We start from the raw sequence: 14649 nt of genomic DNA, 5'->3' as shown, positions 1-14649 counted from the left end.
TTTCAGATGAGTGAGCAAGTAAGGAATGTATTGGACATGCTCACGACCATGGTCAGTGCCCTCTGTTGCTTTTGAACTGCTTCTCCGAACATAGAAATGACCCGTCCCTTTCTGTCCCTTGCTTCAGGAAGAAGAAGATGTTGAAGAACCAGAAGTCAACGGTCTTGACACGTCTCCCAGACTCACGAAAAAGATCGGCAGTGTTAAGGGCCGTTATGAAGAGATGCAAAAGGCTCGAGACGAGGAGCACCGTCGGCAGTTGGAAACGGAAAGACTCAGCAGGCTACAGCTCGAGAAACAGGCAATAGAGAACGAATCAGAGTCGACGGTCAGCGTTGAACAGGTTAAAGCTTCCCTCCTTTCCACACATTGTAGATTCCCTTCTCTTAGCCAGCGTTTTCTGTCCCTTCCCTTTCTGTAGTAATTAGAAGTACCCCATTGTGTATTGCAGTTGGTCTAATGAGTAGTTTATCGTTGATGGTGTGGATGTCCTACAGGTCAATGGCATCAACGGGCATTCTCCGCATCAGCAGGAGGAGGATAAAACGTACACGTCCAGCGAGTCCATCAAGCTTAGAAACAGGCCAAAGGGCGACGTGAAAGGTCGATTCGAAGACCTCAGAAAGCGTCGAGAGGAAGAAGCGAGGCGCAAAACGCAGGAGATACGGATTAGCCGTATCGAGTTCGATAAGATGATGCAGCAGCGAGAGAAGGAAAAGACCTCACAAGTAGAGGTGATCTTGAAATCCGTGCGTTGTTTATCCTTTGTATTATTTCAGTCCCATTTCTCCGCAAAGTTTGGACGGTCAGATTTTTTTTTTCAAAGTCCCCATTTTAGTCAAAGTGTATCATCAAATATTGCAGGACGAGGAAGAAGATGGTGATAGCGCTTCCGTGACGTCATCCCTTACGTCATCGTTTATCAGTGACGCTGATGGAGAATCTGGTGTGCCCCAGCCGGGCACGTGCGGCAGTATGAAAAATCGGTTCGAAGCTTTGAGGGAGGCAAAAGAGAAGCCCAGAACGACAGAACCACGACCCAGGCGACTAAAAAAGCTGGATACGTTCATACGTGATACCGGGAAGGTGGCTCATTTTATATCATACAGCGCTTCAAAACTTGTAGATTAGTTACTGGATCTGGCGCTTAGGACATAACCTAATGGTAATGTAATGCTTTTTTGTTGCAGATACCTCCGCAATAGTGCAAAACATGGCAAGAAAGGGAAGATGATTTCACAAATCTGATAAAGTAATATGGATAGATTATTATCCATATACGAATTTGTTTCATAATGCTTTCCTCTCATGTCATGTGAGCACAGTTCTTAAACATAAAACTCTGCTCTCCCTTTTTAGATGTTCCATCCGTAGCAGTGGCTGCGAGCTTTTTTTACAGTAACTTAGGCTTGATATTAGCGCAGCAATGCAAGAGTTCCTCGCAGAAAATTCCAAACATAATCACATGACTACATCGTTGTCCCACATCTGCGCAGGATAATGAGGAAGAAAACGAAGTAAACGAGACCAACGAAACGACGAAACCCCGAAAACTCGACGTCAAGAACCGATTCGAGGAGATGAGGAAAAAGAGAGAAGAGGCCGAAAGAAGAAAAACACAAGAAATCCGCCTCAGCCGACTTGAACTCGACAAAATAGCGCAAGAGAGAGAGAAAGAACGCAAAGAAAAGGATGAGGTGCCTTGCGATGTAATCACATCTGCTTCTTTTCTCCACATTTCGCGATCGCATCATCTTCCGAACAACCTCAAGTTTTGAAGGCAGCCTGAAAAGATCCACGATGTTATGTTGACACAACTACTCTTTGGTTTAATCATTTGAGAATTTTAACTGTGCATAACCACCTTAAAATAATGAAGTAAGAGTCTTAAGACAATAACCTCTCCCAAGATGTGTTTGTCTCGACACATGTTCCTTCAAAACTTGAGTGTGATGTGATCTATGCTGTTTGTCTTCCTCTATCCCAGTAATGTAATGTTTGAAGTGTGTAGTCTTTTTGTTTGTTTGTCTTCTCTCAAAAGTGCTTTATGAGCAGTAACAGTAGCGGTTACAGCTTAATACTTAACTTAAGCTGATATAACTAAACTTAATTCATGCTCATAATATTGCAGTGCACTTTTTCTTGGCATTTTTAAGATAACTACATTTGTTATGTCTTCTTTATGTTTTTCTGAACGTTGTAGTTAACATAGCGTACTTCCTTTTTCCTGTCCCCCATCCCATCAATCATCAGGATGACAATGATGACAGTCCCTCTGAAGGGACCCCCCTTGACATAAGTGAACCCGTCCCAAGTGTCAAAGATAGACTCCACCAAATCAAAAACAGCACAGAGGAGACACAAAGAAAAGCACAGGAACTCCAGTTGAGTCGACTTGAGTTCGACAAAATGATGCAGGAGCGAGAGAAAGAGAGGAATAGGAAAAAAGAGGTTTTCGTCATCTGTCCTTTTTCACAGAAATTATTTTGCTTTTTTTATGTAAAGCATGAAAGTTTTTTTGGTTATATTATTAAGTTTGGCTTTGGCTTAAGGTTGTGGAATTGCATGCATTTATGAGGATTTGGAAAAAAATCAAGAAATTTTTCATCTTATTTACCCCTCAATTTGAGTCTTTGCTTGATAACCCCCCTTTTTGTTTTGCTGTTTCTTTTTACTGTTGATCATCCTGGTCCCCTTTCATATCACCCTCCTTTTATGTTTTTATGCCATTGTTTGCGTAAATTTGTCTACGAATTTGTTTCATGTTTTTCCCAAACCCCTGGCATATGTTCACATAACCATAACCAACCATAACACCACCATATGTTTGCATCTTTCTTCCTGTACTCATCTCACACGTAGGAAGAAGAAGACGAGCTCGCGGGTTCGTTAGAGGATTTGAGTGGCGAGCCCGAAAAACCCATGGGCAGTGTCAAAGGTCGGTTTGAAGAGCTCAGGAAGGTGCGAGAGGAGGAGGGTCGGCGGAAAGCTGAGGAGGAGAGGCTCCGGAGACTGGAAGCCGACAGATTGGCACAAGAGCGCGAGCTTGAAAATCAAGCACAGCAAGAGTCAGCTTCGGTGAATTATACTTGAGGACGGTCTTGTGCTACGTATACGCGTCTTTTGAGCATGCCACCTACTACCTCTTTGCAATTGTTTGCATACGAGGGAATAGTCCTAGACCTTATAGACTACAAAGTTTGCGCCTGTGTCAAGTTTTGGCGCCTTCATTATAATGTGTGATGCGTATGTACCGTTAGATTCATAATAGTATATAGTAAGACAAAGCTTGCTTTGCATCTGACCATTTCTCTTTTTCCTTGTTGCTGAAAGTTAAAACGTATCGTCATCTGTCTGCTGCTATGCATCTCATGATCACGACGTTTGCCTTGGCAGCTTGGCTCTCTGACATGGAATCACATACAGCCTTTCTTCATGAAACAGATGCATGTGTTTGCACATACATACACGACACATTAGCAAGTAGGGCATAGGTCATAACCTAGAGCTTTTCTGATTGGCTTGACTAATTTCTCAGCAGGCCAATGAGGAAGAGGCTGAGGATAAACCGGAAGTCAAGGAGGACATACCACCACCAAAAAGGGGGAGTCTGCGCGGGAAATTCGAAGTGATGCAGCGTCAGAAGGAGGAAGAGGCTCGCAAAAAGGCAGAGGAAGAGCGTCTGCGCAGACTCGAGGAAGAGAAGAAGATCTTGGCAGAAGAAGCCGCCAAGAGAGAAGCTGAGTATGAGGTCGGCCAGATTATGATGTCTTTGAACCGGAAACGGTCAAATATGACTAAATCAATGGCATGTTTGTATTTTTGAAAGGGTGGGGGCAAGATACGTAGACAGGGACAGGGTGCTTGGATAAAAGTGAACTGACGAAAAGATAAGATGTGCTCTGGCCTTGATGATATAGCTATCAGTTATAGAAAGAATAACTTCGAAACAAGGGGGGGAAGAACTCTGACATATGTTGATAATGGTTCTGCTTTAAGCGTAAGATTTATTGACGTGAAAGATTATGTTAATGACATGAGAGCCGTCGCATATGGCTTTTATCCTTGTTCTCTTTGATAGGCGAGCTGCAAAAATGTGTCGTTTGGAAGCAAGACATTACACGTAGTAAAAATACGGAAAACTGTTCCACCGAAGGCGCTTTTTCCTTCGCGTGACATAACGCACAAAGTGACGAAGCTAACCTGTCCACACCAGGAAGCATCCCCAGAGGAAAGTCTCGCCGAAACTCGCGAGACTAAGCGAGAGAGAAGAGCGCCCGGTAAACTTAAGGCCGACTACGTCACGCTACGTCAGAGAAAAGAGGAGGAGGACAGAAGAAAAGCAGAGGAGCTCCGAAAAAGTAGATTAGAATTCGACCGCGCGGAGCTTGAGAGAGAGGCGGAAAGATTACGAGAGGTTTTATATTCTAGTTCTAGAAATCTGCCATAGTTAAACACAACAAGGAATTTTCTCGTAATGAATATTTATGGAATGGATTCCCATGCCTGACGTGATGCTCAATACAGCCTTGTTGATTGACTTGTGGAAACGGCAGGAACGATTACAAGAGGTTTTACATTCCAGATTCTAGAAATCTGCCATAGTTAAAGGAAACAATGTATTTTCTATGCATTTATCTCTCTGGAATGGATGCACATGCCTGCCGTGATGCTCAATACAGCCTTGTTGATCGACTTGTGGAAACGGCAGGAACGCATGAAGTGGAATCGACCTGTCAGATGTTCAGGCTTCTGATGTCAATGAGAAGTACATTGAAGTTATGCGACGTGGTGCAAGGACTTTTTTTATTTTATGGGCAATGTTGAAGGAACACAAAAAGGAATTGAGTAGCTTAAGGTGTGATGTATGATATTAAAACGTAAACCAGCATGAATGATGAATGAACTGTAATTCGCATAGCGATGACAAAATATCAGTCCATGAGTATGCGAGTGCGTCATGAGCGTGTTAAGGCTTGATGATGTTGGATGATGATGCAGAAAATGTGTCATATATATGTAATGTGTGTACAAACATTCCTCTATACTGAGTTGGCATATTTTGACGTCCTCGACTCCCTGTTGACGTAGGAGCAGGAGCAGCTAGCGGAGCAGCGTGCCGAGGAAAAAGAGGCAGAGGCGCTCAAAGAATCCATAGAGGACGCCACCTCTCCCAAGGTGTCCCTTGGAAAGCTCAAGAACAAATTCACCGAACTTCAAAAGAAGAAAGAATCCGGAGTTTCCGAAGACGACGGCACGCCAAGGGAGAAAGTCAAACCAGGGAAACTTAAGAATAAGTTTGAAGAACTTCAGAAAAAGAGTTCAGAGGACCAAGAAAACGACGCAGGCGCTGAGAAGGCGCCGAAGCCAGGAAAACTGACGATCAGTTTTGAGGAGCTGGCCAGACAGAAGGAGGAAGAAGCCAGACGGGAGGCGGAGGAAGAAAGAAAGAGAAAACTGGAGGAGGATAGGCAACGTCTGGAGGAGGAAAGGGCCAGACTTGAGGCAGAGGTGAACTGGCGTCCCTGTCTTCTCTTCTTCTCTCTTAAAACTCTTCTTGACTCGATCTTCATTCTATGAACTTCTTAATGCAACTTCTCTCCTTTTCATCATCTTCTCCTTTTGTCAGCAACATATAAGAAACATTTAAAAAAAACCCAAGTCATAAAATTGCTTACAGAAAAACAAACGAAAAAGAACAGATATATAGATAGTGATAAACTTGTTGTTTGAGCTCTTTTCATGCGTGGTTTTGATAGGAGGCTGCTGCCGCGGAGGAGGGAGGAGACCAGGAGGGAGAAGAGCCGGTCGAATCTACACCCGAGGAATCTGGGCCTCGCCTCAGCGTAAAAGAAAGGTTCGTAAAACACTCCGAAGGGTTCAGCTTGCAAAAGAAGAAACATGGTCGAATTATCATTATAAACTTTTAGAACAAGTTATACCGGTTGTCTTTGCAAGGTTGAGCAGTTTCTTAAACTTAACATGACTTAAAGACGATTCGTAGTGGTTGCTCCGCAATTTGAATCGTCGATGTTCCACCGTTACCCTTCATATTTCAGATTCGCCCTTATGCAGAAGAAGAAGGAAGAAGAGGAGGAACAGCGCAGACTGAAGGCCACAGATGTCAAGGAGGCTGGCAAGAACAAGCGTGCCAGTGCGCTCTTCGAGAAATTCCAAAATATCGACAAGGTATGTAGATCATGTTTTAGAAAGAGAAAGAAGACTTTATAGATAACAGGAATGTCAATTTCCATTATAAGTTATTTCACATGGGAGTTAAGTGTGTGTTAGAACATTTGAGAGCAGTTACTATGTTGTTTTTGGATTGTCTAATTGCCAGTCTATCTGTGTACGTGTGTTTGTAATTTCCAATACACAAGTTCACAATGCAGCGGTCCTCAGTATTGTTGTTTCTTTCTGTGGGACAGCGATAGGTGCGTAGCAGTTTGGATAAGACAATAAAGTCTGCTACCTTTCATTTCCCCGTTGAAAGAGTCCGTTTATGAAGCATGGTTCTAAGAAAGATTGTTTTGTTTCTTGAAGGTTGCAGAGGAGGAACGTCTCCGTAAGGTGGAAGAGGAGAGAGCTCGCCGCCTGGAGATGGACCGGGAGATGCTCGCCAGGGAGCTGGAGAGAACTGAGAAAATGGTCGGGGTGTGTTCTTTCGTTTCCCCTCCCTTCCTATCCTCCTCCTGTAGATACAATTCAACTCACTAGGTGGCGCCGTGCGCCCATGTTTCTACTGGTATAATCTCCAAGCAGATCCTACGGTAGTATGCGCATAAGATTGTATCAAACGCTGACGGAGGAGTAAAGCCGGCCTAGGAATGTGTATGTCCATCTGACTCCCTTTGGCCGGTTTTAATACTATCTCACGGTACCGTAGGATCTGCTTGGAGATTACTACTAGTAAACGCTTCATGTTTCCATTCCATTCCTAGACCTCATCATCATCTGTAACACTAACCGAATTTGTTCATACCATACTTAATACAATAACTATCGCCATCATTTTCGTACATCTCGTGATATGTTCACGTTAACATTTCTACATGTACCCGCTATTGTACTTTCCTCTGTCCCTTTCTTCTACTTACTACCGTTTCAATCTTATTCAGATTCTTTTTGCGGCTTTTTAGAAATTCTCACTATCGTTTCCGTCCTATTTTGATTCTTTTGTGCCTGTTTAGAAATTAAAGAGAATATTCTTATCCATAATCAATAGAACAACAGAGTCCAATTTGGTCTCACGAAGTAAAATGTATTTTAAATCGCATCATCTTCAAACCTAAAAAAACGCCCTATTCTAAACGTGTAGGAATATCAAGTTGGAGACGGAAACGAACCACTCATGGCTATCTGTTTTCACTGTACTGCATTAATTGTTGTTTTGCTCTATTTGTGTGTTTCACGTTTGTCACATTGTTCTGTCACTATTGCTGCATCTCTTCTCTTTCCTTGCCCTATCGCAAGTCATCCGAAGTGTTTATTCTGATACTTGCCATGAGTTTTAACTTGTTTATCTTTACCAGATGGAGGAAGAGGCTGCCGAGGAGGCTCAGGAGGAGGAGGAGGAGCCCAAAGCGGCGGAGACTGAGGAGGACAAGGTTGCCAGGAAACAGAGAACACGGGCACTGTTCTCACGGTTCGAGAATCTCGAGGTTTGTTAACTCACTCTTAGAGAAAGAGTTAAAGATTGCCATAGTTACGGTTGACATGTAATGCAATGTAAGGGTATTTTGGAATCGATTCTGGTTCTTCTGACTATTTTCAGAGATTGTGCTGCTGATTGCCATATCTCTGAATCATAATTGGATGGTATAGACACACACTAGCACAAGCACGAAAACTTTCCATTGTTATTATCGCTATTTGGTAACTTAAATACGTTTTACAGAGCTATGAGGAGCAGGAGCGGCGCAGGCGCATTGAGGAGGAAAAGCGGAAGCGGCTGATGCTGGAACAGCGTGAGATTGACGAGGCGCGCAGGAAGGAGGTGGGTGGGGGTGACGTCACAGGAACGGTGAGTGATGTCATTTCCGCTTACACAGGAAAGTTGTCCAACCCTTTTCTGGCACAAAACACCACTTTCTGGTAACATAACTCGGAAAAGACAGCATTGCTTAATTTTCTCTATCAGAAAGTTTGAGTTAAACTTACATTTCACATCATTAATAAGGAGAACACATACGAAATTATCTACCTCGAAAGAAACAACCTGTATTTGGCCTGTGTCGTGTTTCTTATAACGTGATATTCCTGCTCTTCTTTCTTCTGAACTGTTTAAAACAACGATAAAATAATTTCTGATTACTAAATTGAGTGCCAACAACACTTTCTTCTATATGACATCACTCACTCTACCGCTGTATTTAACAACACTTTTTTATGTCTTCTTTCTAATTGTATTTTTTCTGTTGTATTCCCACAAGCGCCGAGCTGTGAGTACATAACAAACTTTAAGCTTCTTTAACTTTCACAGTAATAACTTTAGATGTTTGGTGACAACTGTCCGCAAATCTAAGAGAGTGTGATTCTAGACCGTTTGATATCTGTTCAGCATTGTGATTCAATACATTTGCATTATGATAATCTAAAGCTTAGTTAATTCTTGTCAAACATCTCAGCCGAGAGTTAAGGCCTACGTCAAACCTGTATTATATTTTATATGACCCTGACCTCCATCATGACCTCAATGAAAAGCGGCCTGCTGGCCGATTTGAGCTTCTCATGAATAAACAAAGGTTCAAACAAACAAACAAACAAACAAACAAACAAACAAAAAAACAAACCGGGGCCCGGCCGGGCAGCTTTCGGGAACGAAAATTATGATATAAAAGGCACCAAAAGACACAAGACGTAAAGAGAAAAGTCGTGGGCATAATTTGTGCATATTCTACGTATACATTTCTATTTTTCGTTTCCACAGATGACGTTGGCCTAAGTAGAGCTTTAAAAAATTTACCCGCGGTTGAGGCCTATGAGAATCATTCTTTAATGAATATAGGGTATCATATTAATAGCTAACTACAATTCTATATTATGTTATGTTCCTGTGCATGTAGTTTTGTCCAATGGACCGATCCCAATCGAACGTATATCGAACAAATAGAACAAGGTGGAACCCCGTACTCTAATTCGAACACCTCCGTCAAAAACAGCCCCATCATCAGGACCACAGGAAGAGTAGCTACAATGTGCTTGTATATTGCTAAGCTATCTGTGGATCTGAATAAACTCAAACTCAAGGAGTACCCTACCCCCTCGGCCCGTAGGAGGAGTTGAAGCAGGAGGAGGAGGCTCGTGAACGGGAGTACATGGAGCGGTTCGCCCGGGGGGAGGCGTCCGACGTGGAAGACTCCGACGAGGACGAGCCTCTGTCCGCCACCAGCGAAAACCTGGCGCCCAAGTTCGTCAAGAACTTCGAGAACATGACGATCTTCGATGGAGACCCCGTCAGGTATGATATCAACTTCATGATTCTAGGCAGTTCTCAAATTCGAGAACTGTTATCCGACAAGCAAAAAAAATGGGCTCACTGTTATTTTCGACTGAGTCGGTCAGTTTTCTTCACCTGTATGACCCAATGGCAGTTATCAAATGCATGACCTGAACAATGAACTGTTCTCCGACTAAAATGGATTCACCGGAATTTTCGATTGACTCGGCCAGTTTTTTTCCACCTGTTTGACCCAATCGCCCAGGACACGTGGTTTTATGCGCGCGTGACGTCACCAGCCTCCCAGTCGTGACGGGGGGCGATATCGACTTCCACCAACCTTTGACCCATTGCTGACGTCACAGTAACGATCTTGATATTTTTCATTGGTCAGGCATTTGTAAAAAATGGACAACTTTACCCGGAGAGTGGAAGAAGATGAATATATAAAATGTTCATAGCACAGTTACGCAAAGCCAATTCATCTCTTACTCTTAAGTTGTTTGTAAGAATTGTGATGCCAAAGGTCTTGGTTTGTCCTTATTTCCTAGGTTCGAGGCCAAGGTGATCGGCCGACCCAAACCGGATGTGACGTGGTACCTGAACGGAAAGCGGCTGCCCAACAACCAGGACTACCGGTACAAGTTTGAGGGTGACCACGGCGTGGTGCTGGAGCTGCCGGAGACCTTCCCGGAGGACGAGGGGGAGTACATGTGTAAGGCCGTCAACACCTCCGGCATGGCGCTCTGTAGCGCCCTGCTCATCATAGAAGGTAACGTTCTCTTTGTAGTTTCCGCCGGCCATTTTTCGAAACTTCTTCTTGAGGAGTCCTTCCTCTAATGGTATCGTGTATTACATCCAGAAGGTATGATAGACTTTTCATCTACCGATTCCGTATTCATGCAAGTGTACAATACCGCTTTATATGCCTTCTAATATCGTCAATACAAGTGAAGAAATTGATCGAACTCATCAATCAATCGAAGGGCAACCTCTTTGCCATTTATGTCTTATATCCATATTTACTATAGCTTATAAACTCGACGTGTTTGATTTTTATCACATTGTTATCTTTCACGTTACATTATGGTTTATGTCGAATTGACCGCGGATTGCGGTGTAAAACCTCGGTCATTTTGACCAAATAATTAGACTAGAAAAGGAGCAGGCGGTAACAACATTAGTCCGGGCTAATCACATCCAGCTTGTGGCTTAGTATCTAGTCTCACGTCTCGTGTCTGTGCTCTCTCTGCGGCTCCTCTTACAACTCTCTCTGTCGCCTTCTTCTCTTCACTCAATCATTCATCCTTCCACTCATCACCGATTTCATTTGGCTATTTGCTTATCCTGTCGTTCATTGTGCCCTTTTCCACACGCACGGCGGTTTGCGTTCACACCTCACGGCTGGCTGTATAGGAAGGATCTGTAAGTATACCCCTGCGTACTACCTCCATTCAAACACTGAAATAGGCCTCAAAATCAGCTGACTGTCAAACATGCTTTGGCGAAAATATCATCAGCAATCCGTAGCGTTATTTACGGGCAAACTAACCCTGTCACCCCCATTCAAATCTGTTTAAGATATATACGTCTTGCATGCACCACACCACGTTGTTCAGTCAACGTTCAATTATTCGAGATGATGTTATTATTCTCTCGGTATGTTACATATTCTATTGATGGTTTTTATTCCCTGTCTTGTGTCATGTGTGTGCATGTGTACCCCCCCTCCCCCGTCGCCACGAGACACCCAGTTTGAGACTGCAGGCATGTCACATCACGCCTGCCTCTCCAAACTACTTCACACTACCACCATGTTATAACTGTGTGTAGGCAAGGGGCACAGAGCAGAGTCTTCGTACATCAAGCAAACTGTCGAGCCTCCCCGGTCGGCCCAACCTAAAGCGTCTGCTAAGAAAAGCACCATTGTTAAACAACAACCAGGAAATGTCCAAGTCAAGCAGACTGTCCAAACAAAGTCAGTCACTGTCCAACCTAAGCAACCTATCGCTCAACAAAAACAAGTCCATGTCCAACAAAAACAAGCAGAGATTCCTCCAGGTAAATCGGAGGCCGTGGTCAAAGAACAAGTCGTTTCTAAGTCAGAAAAAATAACATCCACCACCTCCGGTGGTCATTTCATTAAGAAGTCGTCTTCTACTACAACTGAGAAAGTCGTGACCAAGACTACTTCTGAAGTGACTTCGTCAAAGACGGAGAAATCGGCCGCGGCCAGTGCATGGGAGTTGAAATACGGCGGCAAGCCTCTGACGGCTCAACAGCTAGCCAAGCAGAAGTTAGCCCAAAAGATGGCCGGAAACGGAAAACCGCCCTCCCCGACAGTTAAAGTCCCCGTTCAGAAGCTTTACGTGGGTGGAAAGCCCGCTCCTGCCCCAACCGGCCCGGCCAAGGCGCCCCAGTCGCAGGGAGAGCACCGACCGACCGAGCCTCAGCCCGGGGCAGCGCGTAAACAATGGCCACCTCCGACCAAGGGTGAGCCTCAGCCGTAAGATAGGAGACCATATGAAATATCTTAATCTCCAAGAAGATCCTACCGTAGCATACGATAGTATCAAAAGCTGGTAGAGGAGTGAAGCTGGCCTCGGAGTGTGTTTGCCTACATGGCAAATATACACCTCTTGGTTGACTACACTCCTTGGCCAGTTTGGTACTATCTTATGCCATCGTAGGATCTGCTTGGAGATTATAAAAATCTAATCAATATGTAATGACCGTTGTTTCTCTAAAGAAGAAATTATCTAAAATGGTAGAAAGTTAACTATCACAAGAATTTAACATGATAGTCATAACATAACATTCGTAGGTAAAGCCTTCGCCGTTGTCATCCTACTGAACTTTTCACGAAGTCCTTTCTTGGTATGAGATGCTTAAAGAAAAGTTAGTTTTCCTCAGTTGTTCAGTATATACACGGTAACACTTCAGTATATACACGGTAGTCTATGAATATTTAAATACATCATTGTAAGTGTGTTAAACTTTCAATTAACAAAAAAGCCAAGAAAATAACATATCTGATAAAGAGATTGGTTTACACAACGTTAACTACTCCAATATATGTTTTCATTTCTTCCTCTTTGGGGGAAAGCCAATAGCACGTTGTATTTTGTAGGTCGTTTCTGTAACATGTACGAACAGTACGAGCAGTTTACACTACTGTTAATGTTAGCAAGGAGGTTAAAAAAGATTAACCTCCTTTATGTTAGTGATAGACAGATATACATATATCACAATTGACACAACAATGTACCTATCTTTATCTTCTTTATAAGTTGTTTGCCATGTATATCTCACTGTCTCCCTTATTTTCACAGCTCGGTAAAAATCCCTGAAACTCCACAACTAGACCTTTCCGATCCTGTAAGCCTGTTCTTCTCTCTTCTTCTTTCAATTATCTTCCTGGCACGCAACTTCGATTATTTACTCCGTTTCCCCCTTACATGGCCCTGTTTGTATTCTGGTTATTCTCCCAAGTCGAAGGTTTACAGACTCCTGCCAATAAGCTAGCTCGCGGGTTGAAGTGCGCATGCTCAGTACGATGCACTGTGGGTAGTATGTCAAAGTTGAAGACCCCTGGTAATACATACAGAATTACCCACAGTGCATCACACTGTGCATGAGCACTTCAAACCGCGTTTTACCTTATACATTTCCCTTATGGTATGATATTATGTCTTTCTATGGTCATATGTCCATTATGTATATCGAGAACAGGGAAGTCTTGTTGAGTTTGAAAGTGATTTTCTATGAATCCGCTCTTGTTTGGAGCAATTAGAAATTACCATATCTTGCGTATGTGCCGTTTATGACGCCACATCTGGGCACCTGTTATCAGTTACATACAAAGTCGCAGCAACTCGGTGGAATATTGCTACAAAATAAAATGGGCATGATTGGATCAAAAGTAGTACTGAAAACATTGACCATGCCCCCCTCTGAACATGCTTTGATATTATCTTATTCCCGACTTAATTTTTATCCATAGGTGGGTCTGACGATGACACTACGAAGCCGTCCGAACCAGTTGCCACAAAAATCAAAGAAGAGAAGACCTGCAACGGAGACAAAGCTGACGACAATCAGACCGCTCACAGCAACGAGAAAGAAAACAAACCTCCGGTAAAAACAGCTGAGAATGGTAACTAAGGGCATTGCCTTTGTGAATAGTTTTTTTATGATGTCAAGAATCACATCAATAATTATTGACAATGTTTAGATGTGGTCACGTTGTTCAATCGTAGGTTGTAATCAGAATGGATTCTTTACAACGTAAAAACAACAACAATCCTTTATACCCCCTTCACATTAGGCGCGATTCGATCGGACGATGAGTCTGCGAGCTCTTGTTTACGAGGAGGCATGAAGCCAAGAAGCCGTCACGATACTGAGACTTGATGATAAACGTGTTTTATAGAATATACTATAAAGTATGATCTTGAATACATTGCACAACTCACTTTATTCTACACATTGTCGATATCTGAGAATAGCTTTCAAAGACATTTGTTATATTGTAGTATTCCAAAGAAATTAAGAGTATCAATGGATAGAAACCACCCACTGCTTGGGCAGTTATGCAATGTTTTTCATACCTACATTATTGTTACATAATATTAGTACTTTTTGTTTGTTGCAGTAAGTATGTAAGAAAACCATCGACATGTATTTGAATTACTATAGACTGCCATTATGCATTATTTCATCGTGTGTTCTTTATTTGATTTATAATATTAATAGTGTTGCAAAATTACTTGGAAGGTGAGCTTGGATTTTGGTTCCAATGAAGAAGTCTTGCATGGCAAGACGAGCGTTGGAAGATATGCCAAAGGAAGATATAAAAGGCATGATGTTAGTTCAGTTAAAAGCAATTGTTAAAAGAGAATTTGCAAGAGTCCTTTCCTACTTGACGCTTTCCTCTGAAAGTCAATGGCTCAATAAATGCTATCGTTGTTCGATTTTGACGAGTCTTCTTTGCGTGTTTGTTTGTTTGTTTTACGTGTATGTTACATTACGCTGTACTCAGTAGTACATGTCAATCCAACACGTATTGTCAGTAGAGACACAATGCGGTTATCTCAGATTACTGCAGGTTAGCGAACTGACTTTGCCTCGTGGGTGTAGTTCAACGACCATTTACTTGGGGCGCTCTTGACCCATATGCAGTACAGTAAAATCAAATGGTTTCGACTGAA

General features: G+C 42.8%; 1 protein-coding gene across 35 annotated transcripts in view; it reads left to right on the top strand.

Moving 5' to 3' along the window:
- The window catches only part of LOC118406389 (nexilin-like), a 34184-nt gene extending 20441 nt beyond the window's left edge, over nucleotides 1–13743 (top strand). For 13 of the 35 annotated variants that reach the window (XM_035806402.1, XM_035806391.1, XM_035806401.1 and 10 more), the window contains 19 exons: nucleotides 128–343; nucleotides 498–749; nucleotides 865–1086; nucleotides 1497–1709; nucleotides 2254–2451; nucleotides 2863–3078; nucleotides 3539–3751; nucleotides 4217–4417; nucleotides 5092–5511; nucleotides 5760–5857; nucleotides 6060–6189; nucleotides 6544–6654; nucleotides 7533–7661; nucleotides 7898–8023; nucleotides 9276–9460; nucleotides 9991–10211; nucleotides 10856–10864; nucleotides 11273–11932; nucleotides 13443–13743. In XM_035806402.1, coding sequence (XP_035662295.1) covers nucleotides 128–343; nucleotides 498–749; nucleotides 865–1086; nucleotides 1497–1709; nucleotides 2254–2451; nucleotides 2863–3078; nucleotides 3539–3751; nucleotides 4217–4417; nucleotides 5092–5511; nucleotides 5760–5857; nucleotides 6060–6189; nucleotides 6544–6654; nucleotides 7533–7661; nucleotides 7898–8023; nucleotides 9276–9460; nucleotides 9991–10211; nucleotides 10856–10864; nucleotides 11273–11932; nucleotides 13443–13603 — 3981 coding nt within the window. In that variant the 3' untranslated portion in view covers nucleotides 13604–13743. Of the gene's footprint in view, nucleotides 1–127; nucleotides 344–497; nucleotides 750–864; nucleotides 1087–1496; nucleotides 1710–2253; nucleotides 2452–2862; nucleotides 3079–3538; nucleotides 3752–4216; nucleotides 4418–5091; nucleotides 5512–5759; nucleotides 5858–6059; nucleotides 6190–6543; nucleotides 6655–7532; nucleotides 7662–7897; nucleotides 8024–9275; nucleotides 9461–9990; nucleotides 10212–10855; nucleotides 10865–11272; nucleotides 11933–12771; nucleotides 12818–13442 lie in introns of all 35 variants that reach the window. The other 22 variants (XM_035806412.1, XM_035806411.1, XM_035806395.1 and 19 more) reach the window with 21 other exon arrangements.
- Nucleotides 13744–14649: the final 906 nt, after the last annotated feature.

Source organism: Branchiostoma floridae, chromosome 19, assembly GCF_000003815.2.
Source record: "Branchiostoma floridae strain S238N-H82 chromosome 19, Bfl_VNyyK, whole genome shotgun sequence".
NCBI classification, from domain to species: domain Eukaryota; kingdom Metazoa; phylum Chordata; class Leptocardii; order Amphioxiformes; family Branchiostomatidae; genus Branchiostoma; species Branchiostoma floridae.
Note: the sequence above shows the minus strand (reverse complement) of the source record. Positions and strands in the feature narration are given on the sequence as shown.